General features: G+C 52.2%; 2 protein-coding genes across 2 annotated transcripts in view; both read right to left on the bottom strand.

Annotated features, from left to right (window-relative positions):
* C5H4orf50 (chromosome 5 C4orf50 homolog) overlaps positions 1-2,180 on the bottom strand; it is a 105,383-nt gene extending 103,203 nt beyond the window's left edge. Inside the window, 1 exon segment of the mRNA XM_057503223.1 lies at positions 1,785-2,180. Coding sequence (XP_057359206.1) covers positions 1,785-2,080 — 296 coding nt within the window. The 5' untranslated portion in view covers positions 2,081-2,180.
* Positions 2,181-5,861: 3,681 nt separating this feature from the next.
* The window catches only part of JAKMIP1 (janus kinase and microtubule interacting protein 1), a 151,146-nt gene continuing 139,896 nt past the window's right edge, over positions 5,862-17,111 (bottom strand). The window contains exons 20-22 of the mRNA XM_036921157.2: positions 10,638-10,703; positions 8,090-8,134; positions 5,862-6,926 (exon numbers count right to left, since the gene is read on the bottom strand). Of these exons, the coding sequence (XP_036777052.2) occupies positions 6,897-6,926; positions 8,090-8,134; positions 10,638-10,703 (141 nt within the window). The 3' untranslated portion in view covers positions 5,862-6,896. The remainder of the gene's footprint in view (positions 6,927-8,089; positions 8,135-10,637; positions 10,704-17,111) is intronic.

Genomic DNA, 17,111 nt, shown 5'->3' with positions numbered 1-17,111 from the left:
CTGCAAGATGGTGCACCCTGCCCTCAGGGGACAGAAGGTACAGCCCCCATTTCCCCACGGGCAGGCCCAGGTGGGCCTCTCCCAGGCCCCTGCAGCAGAGGCCCCCTCCTCTCCACTGCTCAGGGTGTGCCCGGGGCCCCGTCCCTCCCTCACATGGGAAGTCTCCTTTGGCAGGGTTTCCCATCCACCTTCCTCTAGCCTGCTGACCTTCTGGCATTCACTGCCAACCTTTCTGGAGGAAGATTTGAGTGCATGACCATGTGTGGGTTGCACGCTCATCTCCAGGGCTGGGGCCCCAACTTCCCCATCTCTCAACCCCTACGAATGATGTTATGGGCAGATTTGTGACCCCCAAATTCATATGTGGAAGTCTTAACCCCCAGTACCTTAGAATGTGACTGTATTTGGAGAAAGTGTCTTCAAAAAAATAAGTTAAAACGAGGTCACGAGGGTGGGCCCTGATACAGCTGGTGTCCTTATAGAAGAGATTAGGGCATAGACACACAGAGAGGGACAACCATCTGAAGTCACAGGGAGAAGACAGACATCTGAAAGTCGAGGAGAGAGGCCTCAGAAGGACCCAGCCCTGCCCACACTGTGATCTTGGACTTCCCGGCCTTCAGGACTGGGAGAAAATGCATTTCTGTTATTTAAGCCCCCAGGCTGTGGGACTTTGTTACAGTGGCCTGAGCAACTCATAGTACTTGGTACATGACTCTTGGTGGGTGGGGGTAAGTGCGGGTTGTAGAATGAATGAATGAGTGAGAGAAGGAATGAATGAGTGAATGAAAAGGGAATGAGTGAGTGAGTGACGAATGAGTGAGGGAATGAGTGAATGGACAATCACATAGAGTAACAAAATAATTTTTCTGATAAGTGAATTTCTTCATGTGAAAAGTTTCACATAAAGGGAAAAAAAGTAAAGCACATGTAAATACACATTTAATGACTTGATTTTATTAAAGTGAAGGAAAGTACAAGAAAATGGTGACGTCCCAGATAGATTTAGGACACTTGGCTTCTGGAATATTGGTGAGCCTATCAGAATCGATTCCAGCTACACCCATACTTCATTTCCACGCTGTTTCTCCTCTTACAAACATGCAAGGCCCCACCTCTTCCTGCTGTCCTAGGTATCAAAAAATGACCTGGAAAGAGCATGGGCTTTGAATCTTTGAGAGAGATCTAAACTCAAGTGACCAACTTCTGGCCCATGTTCATTCCCCCAGGAAAACAGAGCCCACCCCTGGGAGTTTAGCAGCAAGAAACAAACTCAGAGAATCTGCTACAAAGGAGACAGAAGATGTGAAAGGCCAGACAAATGCCAGGCACCCCAGAGATTCCCAACTGCTTGGAGCCACTTCTGTCCCCAGGGCTGGTGGGACGCACAGGGAGGAAGTGGTGGGTTCCAGGGGCCAGGCCACCCAGCAGGGGCAGGACCACAGGAGGCAGACGGGGTGACTGAGGACAGCCACAGCTGGAGGTGAGCCTCAGAGCAGAAGAGAGGGGGAAATACCCTCGCTTCTCCCTTCCTCCTCCCTTTGGTGCCTCCCACTGGCTGGGCCCAGATGGAAGCCAGTGCGCAAGGGAGCCTGGGAAACTGCTTGGCAGGCTCAGCCCCTGAGACATGGAGCGGAGGACGGGAAGGACAGAAGGGACTGAGAGCAGGCGACGGACCGGAGGTGAGCCAGCTTCCTCAGCCACGGAAGCGATGCAACACACCATCTAACATGATGATGACGCCCTGGGAGTATACAGAGAAGAGGTCCAAATGGCATAGTTACCTGCTCTGCAGCCTGGACGCCGACATCACGGATTTGCCCACAGCTGGCAACAGCTTCTGCTCTGAGGAGTCCAGCTGCTTCCTGAGCGCCCCTCTATCCACACCGGGCCTTCGGGCTGCTTCTTCCGGAGGACATCCGTGCTCCTCACCACCATCTTCTATGTCCTGGAATATCCAGGACGTGTCAATCTTCACATCAACATTCATTGTATCAAACCCGTCACTGCTGGGGGCTCTGACAACATAGCTGAAACGTTTTTCAGTCTGTCCTTTAGCTGCTGGCTCCATCCCGTACATAGTTCACGTGGGTCAAGACTTAATAAAATTAAGTGAATTTATACACTGACTTTCTGGAGATTTCGAGGCAGCTGCAGGGCCTTCAGATTGTGCAGGAAAACATCCTTTGAGGAGGGCAAAAACAGGTGGATTATTTATGAGCGGGGGCCTTGGGTTTCATTTGCACACGTCATACAATATAAATGAAAGCCTCTCGCTTTACAAGCCAGCATGCCAGAACTCACCCAAAGCAAGAAAGTCACAGAAGAGTCACTTGGAATTAAACACTTAATATTGTGCGTACAAAGAGGTGAAATAAGATTTCCAGGGAGGACCATCAGAATGTCATAAATTCTCAATAGTAAAGCTCAAGTCTTCACTCCAGTGAATGAAGTTCTACACCTCCTCTCTGGGCACATCAAATGTTTACCAAGGACCCAGAACTCGCCGGGTAAAAGGCATGGGGACTGTCGATGCCCTGGGCGTCATCTCATCTTACCCACTCCAGTCCTTCCGGAAAGCCTATGTGTAGTGGCCAACGTGTAGGGGTGGCCCGGGGCTCGCACAGACACAGCGCGGTCAGAGGCAGCAGGGCGCCTGCTGGCTCAGGGGGTGTAGCGGAGACACTCAGATCTCAGCCAGACTGCCTGGGCTCTAAGCCAGCCTCTATCATTTCTCAGTGGCATCCTGGACAAATTATTTAACTTCTCAGGTAAGGGTGGGTAAAAATAGTCCCTGACTCAACATCTGCGGAGGGATAAATGAGTTGATCTATGCAAAGCGCTCTGCACAGTGCCGAGCACGCAGAAATGCAGCACGCTAGCTGTGGGCCGATGGGTGAGGCACCGTTGTGTGGTTCCGGACCAGCTATCTGGGCTGTGAGGTCTGCTACCTGCTTGCAGAGATCTTAGGCAATTAACTCTGCCCCTTGCAAAGAAGATGGACAGCCGTCCCCTCCCTGCCACTGTATGAGTCATGAGCCCCCAAGTGCCTGGTCCTATGGCTGGTACGGCCCCACCCAGGGACATTAGCTTGAAGAGCATCCTGGAGCAGCAGTGACCGACAGCTGCATGCAGCCCAGTGCTCACCTGAATGGCCTGTCTGTGAGGAGGAGGAAGCAGGTATTCCAGCCACTTCTCAGGACAGCAGCCCCAAGGGAAGGCATATCCTCTCTCCTCCTCCAGGACAGGTAAACAGAGGTGCTTGCACCCCAGGCCTCAGCCTAGGGAATTCTCCTGAGGCTCATTTTGGTAAGTTACTGAGATCCTGAGGTTCAGTTGGAATGAGCCCTCTCCATCTTAGGGAGATAAACAGGAACGTGGCCTGTCTGTGGGGTATCAACCCCTGCGGGCATCCCAGGGGTGGAAACCTGGGTAGGGAGGGGAACAGACAAGCCTAGGGCAGCTGTAAGGACAGGACCTTACAAGGAGCGGTTCCGTAAGGCTGAGAGTGGTCACAGGAGGGGTACAGACCCTGGCTGAGAGCAGGGCACTGGAGTCTGCCCTTCATACGGAATGGCAACCCCAGAGAGATGGAGGAGGGAAGGAGAGGGGGCCAGCCCAGCAGTCTGAGGGCCACGGCCACACCTGCCACAGAGATGGAATCTGGGGCATAGTTTGGGTCTAAGGAAGCCCCTAGGGGTTCTTAGACAACCTCAAGGAAGAGCACCCCAAACCTCACACCCAATCTGGCAGGCTTCCAGCAGGTTCTGGTAAAATGTGAGAAAACAAACAAAAACAAACATGCCATTGTTTGTACGGGGGGCATCGGGCAAGATTCTGTCATAAGCTGGTCATGGAGGGAGACCAGACTGTGAGGCCGCCAGCCTGCAGCGTGGGAGGGTGGCCAGGGAAGGGGGCAAGAGCGGCCCATGGAAGGAAAGGTAGTGAATTCACTTAGAAAGGCACTAAAGCTTGTTCTAAGGCACGGGGTCCCACTCTCTGAGGCAACCACAGTCCCCTACGAGGGTCAGGGAAGGCACCCACCGCTCCTCTCCGAGGCCCCCCAGTGCTGGGTGCAGTCACAAAATCTGGGACCTCTGGGTTGAGCTAACTTGAGAAGCATCAGCTCAGCACAGCCCCACCCTCTGCATTTCCCTCACGGGGGAGTGAGGGGTCAGGGTGGTCATGCATTTAAGCCACACTGTGTGGCTGTCCCTATGCAGGAGAACGTGGCCCAGGCTCTCTGTTCATCCTCCCAGTAGATCGGTGGGAGGGTGGTGGGGAAGGGTGGGCTCAGCCCTTTTCCCTTCTGCATGAGAAATTAACATTGTGTTCTGCTGACCTTAGAGCTCAGCTTCCCTAGAAACCACACACACGTAGAACACCAGCTGTGTTACTAGGCAACAGCCACAATCCTGAGGTGTGTACCTCACCCGGGCACGGAGGGCTGTGGCTGAAGTAGAAGTGCACTCCCGGTGGGTTGCCCGAGCTCTGAGGCCCTCTCGGTGCAAGGGTGCTTGGAACCAAGCCGGTCCCTCACAGGAACCTTAAAAGCTATGCCTGGGACTATCCTAAGAAGTGCTCCTATGAGGGACTCTGGGTCCCTAAGCAGGGGCAGCTCTCATACCTGCCTCGTCGTTCCCTTGCACCTGCGCGGTGTCCACGGGGGCCGAAGAGAACGGCTCCCGGTCCCGCGTTGGCTGTATGGTCTCCTTTGAGGAGGACGCCCACTGGGGAGCAGCGGGTGCTGCCTGTTGTGCCTCCTGCCGGCACCCAGGAGTCTTGTAGGTCTGGTTGTGTGTGAAGAAGGCCTTCTGTGAGGTGTTGCAGGGGAGCCATCACCCCCACTCCACAGAGGAGGAAATTAAGACTCAGAGCAGCAAGTACTTGACCAGCATCTGCTGGAGGGAAGCAGCCAGGCTGGGAGTGAACCCGGGTGGGTCTGACTTCAAAGTCAGTGCCATTCCTGTCCTGTTGCCTGGGTGGGGGAGCTGAGCAGACAGGACAGGGACAGGAGGGCATGAGGACCACCCTCCAGCACGCTCCTGCAGCAGGGAGAGGATGGACACTCCGTGCGGGCAGAGCAGCTCCTTGGAGACACGTGCGCTGCCAGGGCTTCTGCCTGTTAATTCAGCAAAGCAGTGCTCCGTGCGCCTCCTCGGCCCAGAGAGCGCAGAGGCGCCCTTCATTCTTGCCTACTGCCTGCTTCCCCACCCCCACCCCCACCCCCACCTGGAGTGCTCAGATGCCTGCTTTTTCAAGCAAAACTTCAGTCTGTTCACATTTGGTCACCACGTGTTGGTGAGTCAATGGAGGCTAGTGTAGCAGGTGCTTGGAGTGTAGGCTTCACAAGAGAATGGTCTCTTCTCAGTTGTCCTGGTGTGCACTTGCTGAGAGCCCCCCAATCCTTTGGTTTGGTTTGAACGTCCCTCCCCATCTGGCTGGGGGGCCCCTTCTGTGCTTATCATCATGTCCTTCTTCATCCTGGGATTTGCCTTTCTAAGAATTTTCAGCCCCTCTTCTGGGTTCCCTGCCCCACGGATCCCTCAGTGGCCCGAATTGCAGTAATTTTAGTTTTCTCTGAAGGTTCTTCCCACTAGAAATAACGGGACTGCTCTTGCAGCCCAAAAAACATGGAGCAGGGACTCTCCCCATCCTTGGGGTCACCCCATCCTCGCCCTCATCAGGTTCTTCAACATAGACACTGTCACCCCTTCTTTCACATTCACTATCATCTATTTCACTTGATATATTCTGACTCCTTCCAAAAGTTTGGGAGAGGACAGTCATGTGAGCAGGTGCCTCTTCTGGGGATGCCCCCCTCCCGCCCACCCACGAATAACAACAGCAAAAACATCCAAAAGTAACTTCCTTTCTCCAGGATTCCCTCCGGGGCTTGAGTCTGACCGACTGGCGCCCTGCCCTCTGGCTGCCGCACCCCCTCTCCTGGGAGGCTTGGCTCAGGGACCAGTCTCCCCAGATCAGGAAGGGCTCCTTCCTTGTCCATGACTGTAAGAGAGCAGACCTGGTCTCAGACGCTTTGAAAGGGGCCTTGTTCCCGCGCGCGCTCCAAGGGCACTTCAGTGGCCACCATTTCTTCCTGGACAGCCTCCTGCAAACCACAACCAAGATGTAAGACAGCCCAAGCATGGTCTAGTAAGGGCTGTGTCCGCCTCTCAGTCCTCTTTCCGCACGGCCCCAGGGACAGTCATGCTCTGGGACTTGCACCGCGTCATGCCTGTGAAAGGGATGGATCCTGTGGCTTCCGCCTTAGAAATCTGTGGCCCCCAGGGTCTCCTCTGCAGTGGGCAGGGCTCCAGCCCCGCGTCAGCGTCCTGCTCTCTCCTGCTGGCTGCCAGATGCTGAGTCCAGCTGCACGTGGATCTGGAAGGCTTTGCTGGCTGGGGCTTGACTTTGGGTTCAGATCATAAGGACATTTGTAAGTCACTCTGGCCGACAGATCCCAGATGCACAGAGCACAGTTCTGGAGACACGAGTACACGGGTCTGTGTTCAGCCAGGTGTGCCACCGTGGCCCGGGAGGGCAGGCAGAGGAGGGCCAAGGACTCCGGCCGGGCCCCAGACAGTGCGGTGGCTCTCTGGTGACTCAGGTTCCCGTAATGGCACTTAGTTTCCTGCTGTTCGGGTCTCTGCCCCTTGGGCTCTCGAAGGTGCCACAGTGGGGACTCAGATGTGGCCCCGAGCTTGACAAAATCCCCATGGTCCCTGTGGAACTCCTTCAGCCCCTCCGAGCCAGGGCCCAGCCACAGGTCCACAAGGCCTCCCGTTCAGGCTGTCACCAAGTACACGTGAATTCTGATTTCAGTCTCTGGGCTTGGAATAGCTTGCTTTGCTGCTGAATCTTGGTTTGAATGGGGTTGGGGTTGCTGTAGGGACTCAGTTTATTCCATAAACTCTTTTCCTATCCTGTAAGATTAAAAAATAGTTAGAAATGACTCAAGAACTAAGGGTTAAAATGGTGGACAAAGCCCCTAGATCGTCGGCCTCCCTACCCCCACTGCTGTCCTGAACTACACAGCCCCCCTGAGAGGCCTCCCCAGCAATCCAGTGGAGGAGAAGACAGGCTAGGCAGGGTCCCTGTCCTCCGGGCAGCCCCCCCACCCCCGATGGCTGCTCCACTCCCAATGTGATGAGTCCTGGAATCATTCCTCTACTCACTGCACAAACCTGAACGAGCACCAGCCTGTGCCAGGCACTGGCCGAGGCCCAGGGACACAGAAGATACAGGCGAGGGCTGTGCGTACAGGGCTCGGCTCAGGGCAATGACATCAGGACCAGGACCGGGGGATCCAGGCAGCCAGGGAGCACTGCAGGCACCCCCAGAGCTCACAGTGCTCTCAGCTGGATTCAAGGCCAGAAGTCTAGACTTTAGAGGCCCTGGGAGACCCATCGGCCCCAAGCCCCAAGGGGGGCAATCAGAGCAGAGAGAAGGGCAAGGACTTGGTGCCAAAACAGGAAGCTGGGGGAGAGCCAGGTCCTGGGGCCGCCCAGGGCCCAGTGATCAGAGGAGGACCAAATGCTTATGACTTCCACCGGAAGGTCCCCGAGCACGGCACAGACATCAAAGCCAGGCTTCGGGGTCAAGGGCAAGGGGACCAGGAGGAGCACGGAGTGGGGGGCTCTTTACCCAGGCTTCCTGGGCATTTTTCATGCAGGTCCTGTACTTGCACTGCGGCTTCCTGCTCCTGCAGACCTCTGACCCCGGGAGCCCACTATGGTCAGGACCCTACAGAGGCTTTACTGACCTACAGGCCATGTAAACCACCGGAAGCTGAAGACAAAATGGACAGAACCTTTGCCCTTTTCAAGATTAAATACAGTGGGAAGCAGCCAGGGCCCCACTGCCCTTTCACAGCGAGCTCTCCTGACCTGCTTCCCAGGGGTGGGACTCCCCAGGGACCCCAGGCTGCCCCACCCTCTGGGCCCAGTGAGCCAGAGAACCGAGGAGTCAGCCACCAGGCCGCCCTGCATGGCCCCTTGTCGCTCAGGGAATGTCACATTAGCGTCGGAAGACTGCCCCCTTTTTGGAAAATCACCACTTTTATCCATGAAAATGAAAGGATACCAACCCGAGTTCTTGGCTCGCTGAAGTCGTCAAGGCCACAGAATGAATGCTAGTGAGAAAAACAAAAAAAGGAATAGAAACTATAAAATAAGACCAAAAGAAAATGAGGGAAAAGAAAAGAAAGGAAAAAAAACATGTGAGATTATGTAGTACGGACAAGGACAGCATTTTACAAGAACTACAACCCCGGGTTCAGAAGGAGAAACAGGGAGTAAACGGGCTTCAGGAGCGGGTTGCACCTGGGAAACCCAGTCTACAGGATGCCACGGCCAGGGCGGGGTGTCCCTGTGCACTCCCCAAACACCTCGTTAACTCAGACGGAGGGGCTGACACCGTGCACCAGGGCTCCTTGGTGCTGAGATGAGGCCTTCTTGCAGCACCTTGGCGGGCGGGACGCCTTACAAGGAGAGGAGGGGCCCCTCTGATCGTCGTGGCTGCCCCAGCAAGCGCCGTGCACACAAGGGTCACGGAGGCCCCACTCGGGGTCACAGGTTACCCCGTCCAGCCCGCAGACAAACAGAACCCCCTCCCCCTGCACCATCCCTGCCAGGACCTGCTCTCCCAAGAGAAGTCCCTGTTGAAAAAATCTTCTGGACCATTTGATTAGTTTACTTTAAGAAAAACAAGCGCAAGAGTTGGGGGAAGGGGAGGGGGGAGGGATTTAAAGGAAGGAAAAATTATACAAGTCAGTTTGAAAGTAGATTTTGACATTATCTGAGACTCTGAAAAAGAATTCTCTTTCTTTTTTAGCCAAAACAAGGTAATAACTTTTAATTTAAAAATTAAAATCCAAACGGACAGCAGCCAACTTTCAAATTTTAGAATCATCGTAAGTCAGGGCTAGAAGGGGCCTGTGCAATCACCCAGCTCTTCATTTCCCACGTGGGAAAACAGGCCCGGGGGCTTGGGGGCGGAGGACTTGCGCGGACCACCCAGCGGGGTGCGGCAGGGAGGGGGTTGGAAAGGACAAAGCCCCCTGACAATGGCGCTGGAGTCGCTCTTCCAGCAGCACAGGCCGGCCGTGCCCGTGGCGGGGGCGTGCTGACGTGCGTGCACACATCTCTGGGTGTTTCTGGCCCTACAGGAGGCCGTCTGCTCTGTGTGCCAGCCTCGGCAACTCCCTTCTGTGACAAAAGCAGATAGACCGATCCACACACGTTTTCTTTGAGAAAAGAGTGAAAAAGAGCCAGAAAGAGGATTCAGGCATTTCTCTCCTGGACCAAGGGCATAGCCAGTGCCGTCTCATGGGTGTGCCGCTCCCGTCTGATTTAGGAATCCACTGGGGCCGGAATTCCCGCGGGGGCCGCCACGGCTCTGGCTGGAACACCCGCCCCAAACCCCTGCCCCTGGGGCCTCCAGCCGCGACTCTCGGCTGCCCCCCTGAGGACACTGCTGGGGGTGCAGGCCAGAGGCACTGGGCTCCCGGTGGATTCAGCCTGCCTGCGGGCGGGCTCATGACGCTGGTGTGGCATCTGAAGAGCTGGCCTGTCCCTTCGGGCACACTGTCTTTGATTCCCTCCAGGACAGGCAGGGGCTGTCACCCTAGTTTTAGATAGCCCTGAAATCTGTCCTCGGGCGACTCCTGTGACTTTGTTCCTACTTTGTGGAATGGGCTGGCTTCCTCTCTCAGACACCTGACGCCCCCAAATGCCCCTTCCCACTCTTCCCCGCAATGGCTGCACACACAGGGACTCGCCTCTGTGCACAGAATGCTTACTGTTTTTCTCTCTACTCGGCTGTTACTTGCCCACAAACATGTGATGCTGCCCTGCTCTCTAGCCAGAACTGTCTTGGATGAAGGCATGAATAAAAGCTGGTCCCTGTCCCCAAGCAGACATACGGGAGGTGGTAAGTGCCGCAACAAAGATGGTGCACACAGGGTCCCGAGCAGGACTCACGTGTCTGTGTCAAGGTGTGGGCAGCAGGCCCCTGGAGACCCCAGCTATCCCTTCCAAGCTGTGGGGTCAGGGACAATGTCTGACTCTATCTCAGGCTCAGTTTTCTCACCCCTAAAATGGAAATACCCATAGAAAGACAGATGGGGCTTGGTGTCAACCTGCGACAGGTCAGCCTGGCTTGCTTCTGGGAGGGAAGAGACTTCCAAGAACCCACAGCTATTCAGTTTGGTGCATACAGGAGTCATTCAACGTAAATGAGTCCATGGGAGATAACCAATGTCTGTGGCAAGTGTGTGTCACCAGCCTAACCACAGCCTGACCTGACTTATCACTCCAAAAAAAGGGTCGCTTCATTTTTCCTAGTGAGGTAGTGTCAGAGGGCTTCAGCAGAAGGTCTTTTGTGAGGAAAAGGAGACATGCCCCCATGCCACCCCACAGATAGTTGGTCCCAAACTGCACTTTTCTTCCCTAGAGAAGTGCTTGAAGGAGCTACTTAGTGCTGGGGGGCGGGGTGACGGGGATCGGGGCAGGGAAGGGAGGGCTGGGGGCGCAGCCTTGTCTTGGGGCATCAGGACGCTGGCAGGAGGGAGAGAAGGTTTCGTGCTAACACCTCCTGGAAAGAAGCCCGTGACCGGCCCTAACCCGGCCACCTACCTTCTCCTCCAGTTCTTTCAGGTGGCGCTTCTGGGCCTCCAGCTTATCCTCCAGTTCCCGGATTCTCTGAAACACAGTAGGTTATGTATCAGGACAAGTAACATTTCTAGATTCAGAACTTTACCTTTCATTTCCTACCGTGGTGTAGCACATGAGCAATGAGGCATCTATATACTCAGTGGGCAGCTTGACTCACTTTTCTACATGCACCCAAGTCACGAGAGACAGCCTCTCTGTGCCTGGGAGGCGCCCTCGGACGCCCAGGGCAACTCCATCCTGACCGCTATCCCCAAAGATCGATTTGCCTGCTCTTGAAATAGAATTAGGCAGAGCACGCTCTTAAGACAGGATCTCTGAAAACTACAAGTCACTCTTAAGAGAAATTAAAGGGGACACTAACAGATGGAAACTCATCCCATGCTCGTGGCTAGGAAGAATTAATATCGTCAAAATGGCCATCCTGTCCAAAGCAATATACAGATTTGATGCAATCCCTATGAAACTACCAGCAACATTCTTCAATGAACTGGAACAAATAATTCAAAAATTCATATGGAAACACCAAAGACCCCGAAGAGCCAAAGCAATCCTGAGAAAGAAGAATAAAGTAGGGGGGATCTCACTCCCCAACTTCAAGCTCTACTATAAAGCCATAGTAATCAAGACAATTTGGTACTGGCACAAGAGCAGAGCCACAGACCAATGGAACAGACTAGAGAATCCAGACATTAACCCAGACATATATGGTCAATTAATATTTGATAAAGGAGCCATGGACATAAAATGGCGAAATGACAGTCTCTTCAACAGGTGGTGCTGACAAAACTGGACAGCTACATGTAGGAGAATGAAACTGGACCATTGTCTAACCCCATATACAAAAGTAAACTCAAAATGGATCAAAGACCTGAATGTAAGTCATGAAACCACTAAACTCTTAGAAGAAAACATAGGCAAAAACCTCTTAGACATAAACATGAGTGACCTCTTCTTGAACATATCTCCCCGGGCAAGGAAAACAACAGCAAAAATGAGTAAGTGGGACTATATTAAGCTGAAAAGCTTCTGTACAGCAAAAGACACCATCAATAGAACAAAAAGGAACCCTACAGTATGGGAGAATATATCTGAAAATGACACATCCGATAAAGGCTTGACGTCCCGAATATATAAAGAGCTCACACGCCTCAACAAACAAAAAACAAATAACCCAATTAAAAAATGGGCAGAGGAACTGAACAGACGGTTCTCCAAAAAAGAAATACAGATGGCCAACAGACACATGAAAAGATGCTCCACACCGCTAATTATCAGAGAAATGCAAATTAAAACTACAATGAGGTATCACCTCACACCAGTAAGGATGGCTGCCATCCAAAAGACAAACAACAACAAATGTTGGCGAGGCTGTGGAGAAAGGGGAACCCTCCTACACTGCTGGTGGGAATGTAAGTTAGTTCAACCACTGTGGAAAGCAGTATGGAGGTACATCAAAATGCTCAAAAAAGACTTACCATTTGACCCAGGAATTGCACTCCTAGGAATTTACCCTAAGAATGCAGCAATCAAGTTTGAGAAAGACCAATGCACCCCTATGTTTATCGCAGCACTATTTACAATAGCCAAGAATTGGAAGCAACCTAAATGTCCATCGATAGATGAATGGATAAAGAAGATGTGGTACATATACACAATGGAATACTACTCAGCCATAAGAAAAGGGCAAATCCTACCATTTGCAGCAACATGGATGGAGCTGGAGGGTATTTTGCTCAGTGAAACAAGCCAAGCGGAGAAAGAGAAATACCAAATGATTTCACTTATCTGTGGAATATAAGAACAAAGGAAAAACTGAAGGAACAAAACAGCAGCAGAATCACAGAACTCAAGAATGGACTAACAGTTACCAAAGGGAAAGGGACTGGGGAGGATGGGTGGGTAGGGAGGGATAAGGGGGGGGAGAAGTAGGGGGGTATTAAGATTAGCATCCATAGGGGGGTGGGAGAAAGGGGAGGGCTGTACAACACAGAGAAGGCAAGTAGTGATTCTACAACATTTTGCTATGCTGATGGACAGTGACTATAAAGGGGTTTATAGGGGGGACCTGGTATAGGGGAGAGCCTAATAAACATAATATTCATCCTGTAAGTGTAGATTAGTGATACCAAAAAAAAAAAAAAAAAAAGGGCAGTTCCTGTGTAGTAACCTCCAACGAGTTCTACACAAGGGTATAAAGGGCATATAAAAGTGTAGGCAAAGGGTCTATTTTGTTTATACAGAGGATCAAAGCCTAATTGGGCTACCCCGAAAATGAACTAAGATACGATATGGAAAAGAACTTCCAACATCAGCACTCTCGGGAAGACTCATGACAGAAGATGATCAGCAAAAAAAAAAAACCCCAACAAAGATCCACACACTGCCACAGGTGTAGATGCACTCATCCCACCAGTTCCTGGACTTGCCATGGGAATGAGGAAGGAGATATCTAAGCTGGCCTGTGCATACAGTAAAACAACAAATTTGACCGGATCTATACTGTTGGAACTCAACCAAGAATTAGGAGAAGTGCAAATTGTAGCGCTCCAAAATCTTACAACTACAGACTATTTACTGTTAAAAGAACATAAGGGATGTGAACAGTCCCCAGGAATGGGTTGTTTTAATTTGTCTGATTTCTCTCAGACTGTTCAAGTTCAGTTGGACAATATCCACCATATCATAGATAAGTTTTCACAAATGCCTAAGGTGCCTAACTGGTTTTCTTGGTTTCACTGGAGATGGCTGGTAATTACAGGTATGCTTTGGTTATGTAACTATACTCCTATTATGTTAATGTGTGTGCACAATTTAAGTAGTAGCTTAAAACCTATACATGCTGAAGTTACTCTACAAGAAGATATGTCAAAGAAATAATCAATCTTCCCATGTTTTCTTCCGCCTGCTACTTCTATAGCTTTTCTTCTTCCTTCCTAATTACAACCCTTAAATAGAATTCGTGCCTCATATCAAATTTACCGAGTATCATAATTCTTCCAAGTGGTAAAGATACCTTAGGACAAATGCTGGGCATAGAAGCTACAGGGCATAAATATGCAAAGAAGTAAAAAGCTAACCTTTTCAAACAATAAGGCTTCCCTCTCACTTACCAACTTCACATTTCCCTGTATGGCCCCGGAAGATGACTGGTTAGCCAGAGACGGGTAAGATTCCTCAAGGGAGGAACAACCTAAGACAGGCACAGTCGCAGGGGGGTCATCAGGTGAGAAATTGGGGATCAACAGAGGTGAGGCTTAGAACCTCACCCCCCCGTTCTGAGAGAAATCTTCTGCATACGTGGATGTTTTATTGCCCTGGTCTAGCTTGGATTAACACATAGTCTACAGGCACACACCTGATCATCTACATGTGCTCTCTTACAACACTAAACTATGTTTTCTACCTTTATTTTGTATCTACCTACCACTTCAGCATTTTATTAAAAATAATAATAATAAAGAGAGAAATGTGGTATCCACATATAAATCAAGTATAAAAATCAAATGAGTATTCATATTTTAACTGACTGTTTATAGTTCATAATGCATGAGCAAAACCGAAGGTTTCTGTGATGACTGCCCTTGCACTGTTCACCATGTAAGAACTTATTCACTATGTAAGAATTTGTTCTCCATGTAAGAACTTGTTTGTTATGCCTCAGAAGATTGGAGACTGACAAAAATTAGGCTTGGGGTGGATTAATGATTGTGCATTGAGCATTGACTCCCCTACACAGAATTTTATTGTCGTTAACAACCATTTGATCAATAAATATGAGAGATGCCCTCACACACAAAAAAAAGTACACACTTCCAATGGTAAAATAATAAGTAACCGGGATGTAATGTATAGCATAAGGAATATAGTCAAGATATAACAGCTTGGTATGGTGAAAGCTGTTACCTAGAATTGTCATGTATATAAATGTTGTATCACTATGTTGTACACCTGAAACTAATGTAATGTAATACTGTGTGTCAACTACCCTTCAATAAAAAATAATTATCTACAAAAAAAAAAAAAAAAAAGACAGGATCTCTTTGAAATGTAAACATCCACCTGGACCAAGACATGGAGGCCCCTGTGCAGGCTCATGAAGCTCAGGGATTGGAAGAGGCACCAAAGGGTGTGCTTGTCCAAGATTTATTTCACTGGGCCATTGCTCACCCACCCGGCACTGCACCTGCCGAGTGCCCACTGGGGTGCCCACCGCCCTCAGTGGTTTTCCGATCCATGCCAGTCCTGCACAGCAGTCAAACCAGGGGATCTGGCAAGTGTGGCCTTTCCAGTTTGCCGTATGCCCCCTAGGACTTCATCACCCCTCAAGGGCTTGTCTCCCACAAAACTGCCCAGCCGTCTGCAGCCTTGCCAGGCCTGAGCATAGATGGAGACCTCACTCCCTGAGAGAACGCTGTCAGGCTGGAGGGCAGGCAGAAAGGTCAGCCCAAAGAAGCACACGGCCTCCACAGACCCTGAAGCAGTCCCGGCGAAGCCTTCCGGGCATTCTGTTCTCAAACTTGGGTCAGTGTCACCTGGAGGGCTTGCTGAACAGAGATTGCTGGGCCCCTGCACTGCAGTTTCTGACTCAGCAAGTCTGAGGACTGAGCTTGAGCAGCTGCATTTCCAGCAGCTTCCTGGGTGAGGTGGAGGCCGCTGGTCCAGGGACTCCACTTGGTGAACCACCACTGTGAACACATTCACCCACTCTGCAAAAATAGCTCCAGATGCCCAGGACCTCCAGGTGTCTGTAGTTCAGTGGGGATTCAGACAAAAGCATTATGCAAGTACTGGGTAAATACAAATGTCATGGAGAAAATTTAGCAAGGTTAGGGAGGTCGTGGGGGTATTTTATGTGGGTGCTCAGGAAAGGTCACACTTGAACTGAGAGGTGAGGAGGGTGAGGGATTCAGCTGTGGGCTGGGGGAGCCCAGAGGAGGTGTGGGACCCAGCCTGAGGCCCACAGCAGTTTGCCAGAAGCAGAGGGAGAAGAATTCCAAGCAGCGGGAACAGTATGTGCAGGGACCCAGGGAGGGAGGTGAGCCAGGGCCAGAGCCGCTGTCTAAAGTGCTACGCCCCGCTGGACGGCCACTGGGCATCTTCTTCTTTGTCTTCAGAACCTGGCTCAGCTGGCCCCAGCAGCAGGAGGCTTCCAGCCTCCCCAGGAAAGAGACCCCCCCATACTCCCTCAGCACTTGATGCATGCAGACAGAAGAGCCACAGCCACACGAGGTGGTCAGGATCTGTTGTGTGTCTGGGCCCCCCACCCATCTGGGGGGTGCCTCCGGGGACTTCCCCTAGTGATATGACCCTAACAGAGATGGTTCAGTGACAGCAACTGCAAATGCAAAGGCCCCGTGCCTGCATCCCTGCACCAAGATCTCTTTGATGGTAACTGGCCGTAAGGCCCTCCTCCCCTCTCCTCTCTGCAGTGTCCTGCTCCGGACCAGGCCGCCCATCACTCTGCTCACTGTCACTGCAAATTCTGGGTCTCCATCCTCAGGGGCCTGACCTGCACCAGCAACATGCCCGCCCACCTGGGCTGCAGGGATTCCAAGCCCTCCCTTCCCCCTCCCTCCACCACACCATGTGCCCCTGTGTGAGCAACGTGGGCCCCTTCTTCTTCCCTCAGGACACGGGGCGGAGCTGAGCACCATCAGCTGGCCCTGCCAGTGGGTACAGACCCGCAGCTTCACCGCTGTGTCCTCCTTCCCCAACCCCCTGCGTTTGTCCAGAAGGGGCTGCGCCTTCCGCGTTACCTGCCAGGCCACACTCTGGGTCTCGCCCAGCCCTCTGCCATCAGACCCTCTTGGTGCTTCTCCCTTCTCTGCCCTGGTCTCCAGCCAGTCTCCTGCCTGCTGTGCCCCCTTGACACTCCAGCATAAACAGGAACCTCCCACGGTAACAAGACCTCTGCCTCCATCCTGCACAGGGCACACGTGCACACTCTGGAGACGTGCTGCATCGGAGCCGGGCTGCTCGGGAGCAGGGAAGCAGGTGGCGTGAGCACAGAGTGGGCAGCTCAGGGGTGGAGGCGAGAGCTCGGGCAGAGGGCCACCTTTCAGCCCAATCAAATCATGGGTGGAGAGTCCTTCATACCCTGATGGTTGCTCCCTCTCCCCTTCCTCGTCTCCTTTCACTCGGAAGCCTGATGCAGCCTGGCTGTGCCCCCCATGCCCTCTCCTCCAATCCTCCGGGACCCGTGCTTCCCAGTCCCGATGGAGACTCCGGCGGCTTCATCTCTCCCTGCTCCTCCTTGACACTCTCTGCCTTCAGTGAGGCCGCTCCCCATGGTTGCCTCACTCCCTTCTCGCTGGTGTGACTCCCGTCTGGCTTTGTGACCTTCAGGCACACAAATTAACCTTCCCGAGCCTCAGTTTTCTCATCAGGGAAATGGACATCATAATCCCCAGCCCACAGGGGTACCTTGAAATAAAG

This window comes from Manis pentadactyla, chromosome 5 (genome assembly GCF_030020395.1).
Source record: "Manis pentadactyla isolate mManPen7 chromosome 5, mManPen7.hap1, whole genome shotgun sequence".
Lineage (NCBI taxonomy): Eukaryota > Metazoa > Chordata > Mammalia > Pholidota > Manidae > Manis > Manis pentadactyla.
The sequence above is the reverse complement of the archived record's forward strand: the minus strand, read 5'-3'. Positions and strand labels throughout refer to the sequence as shown.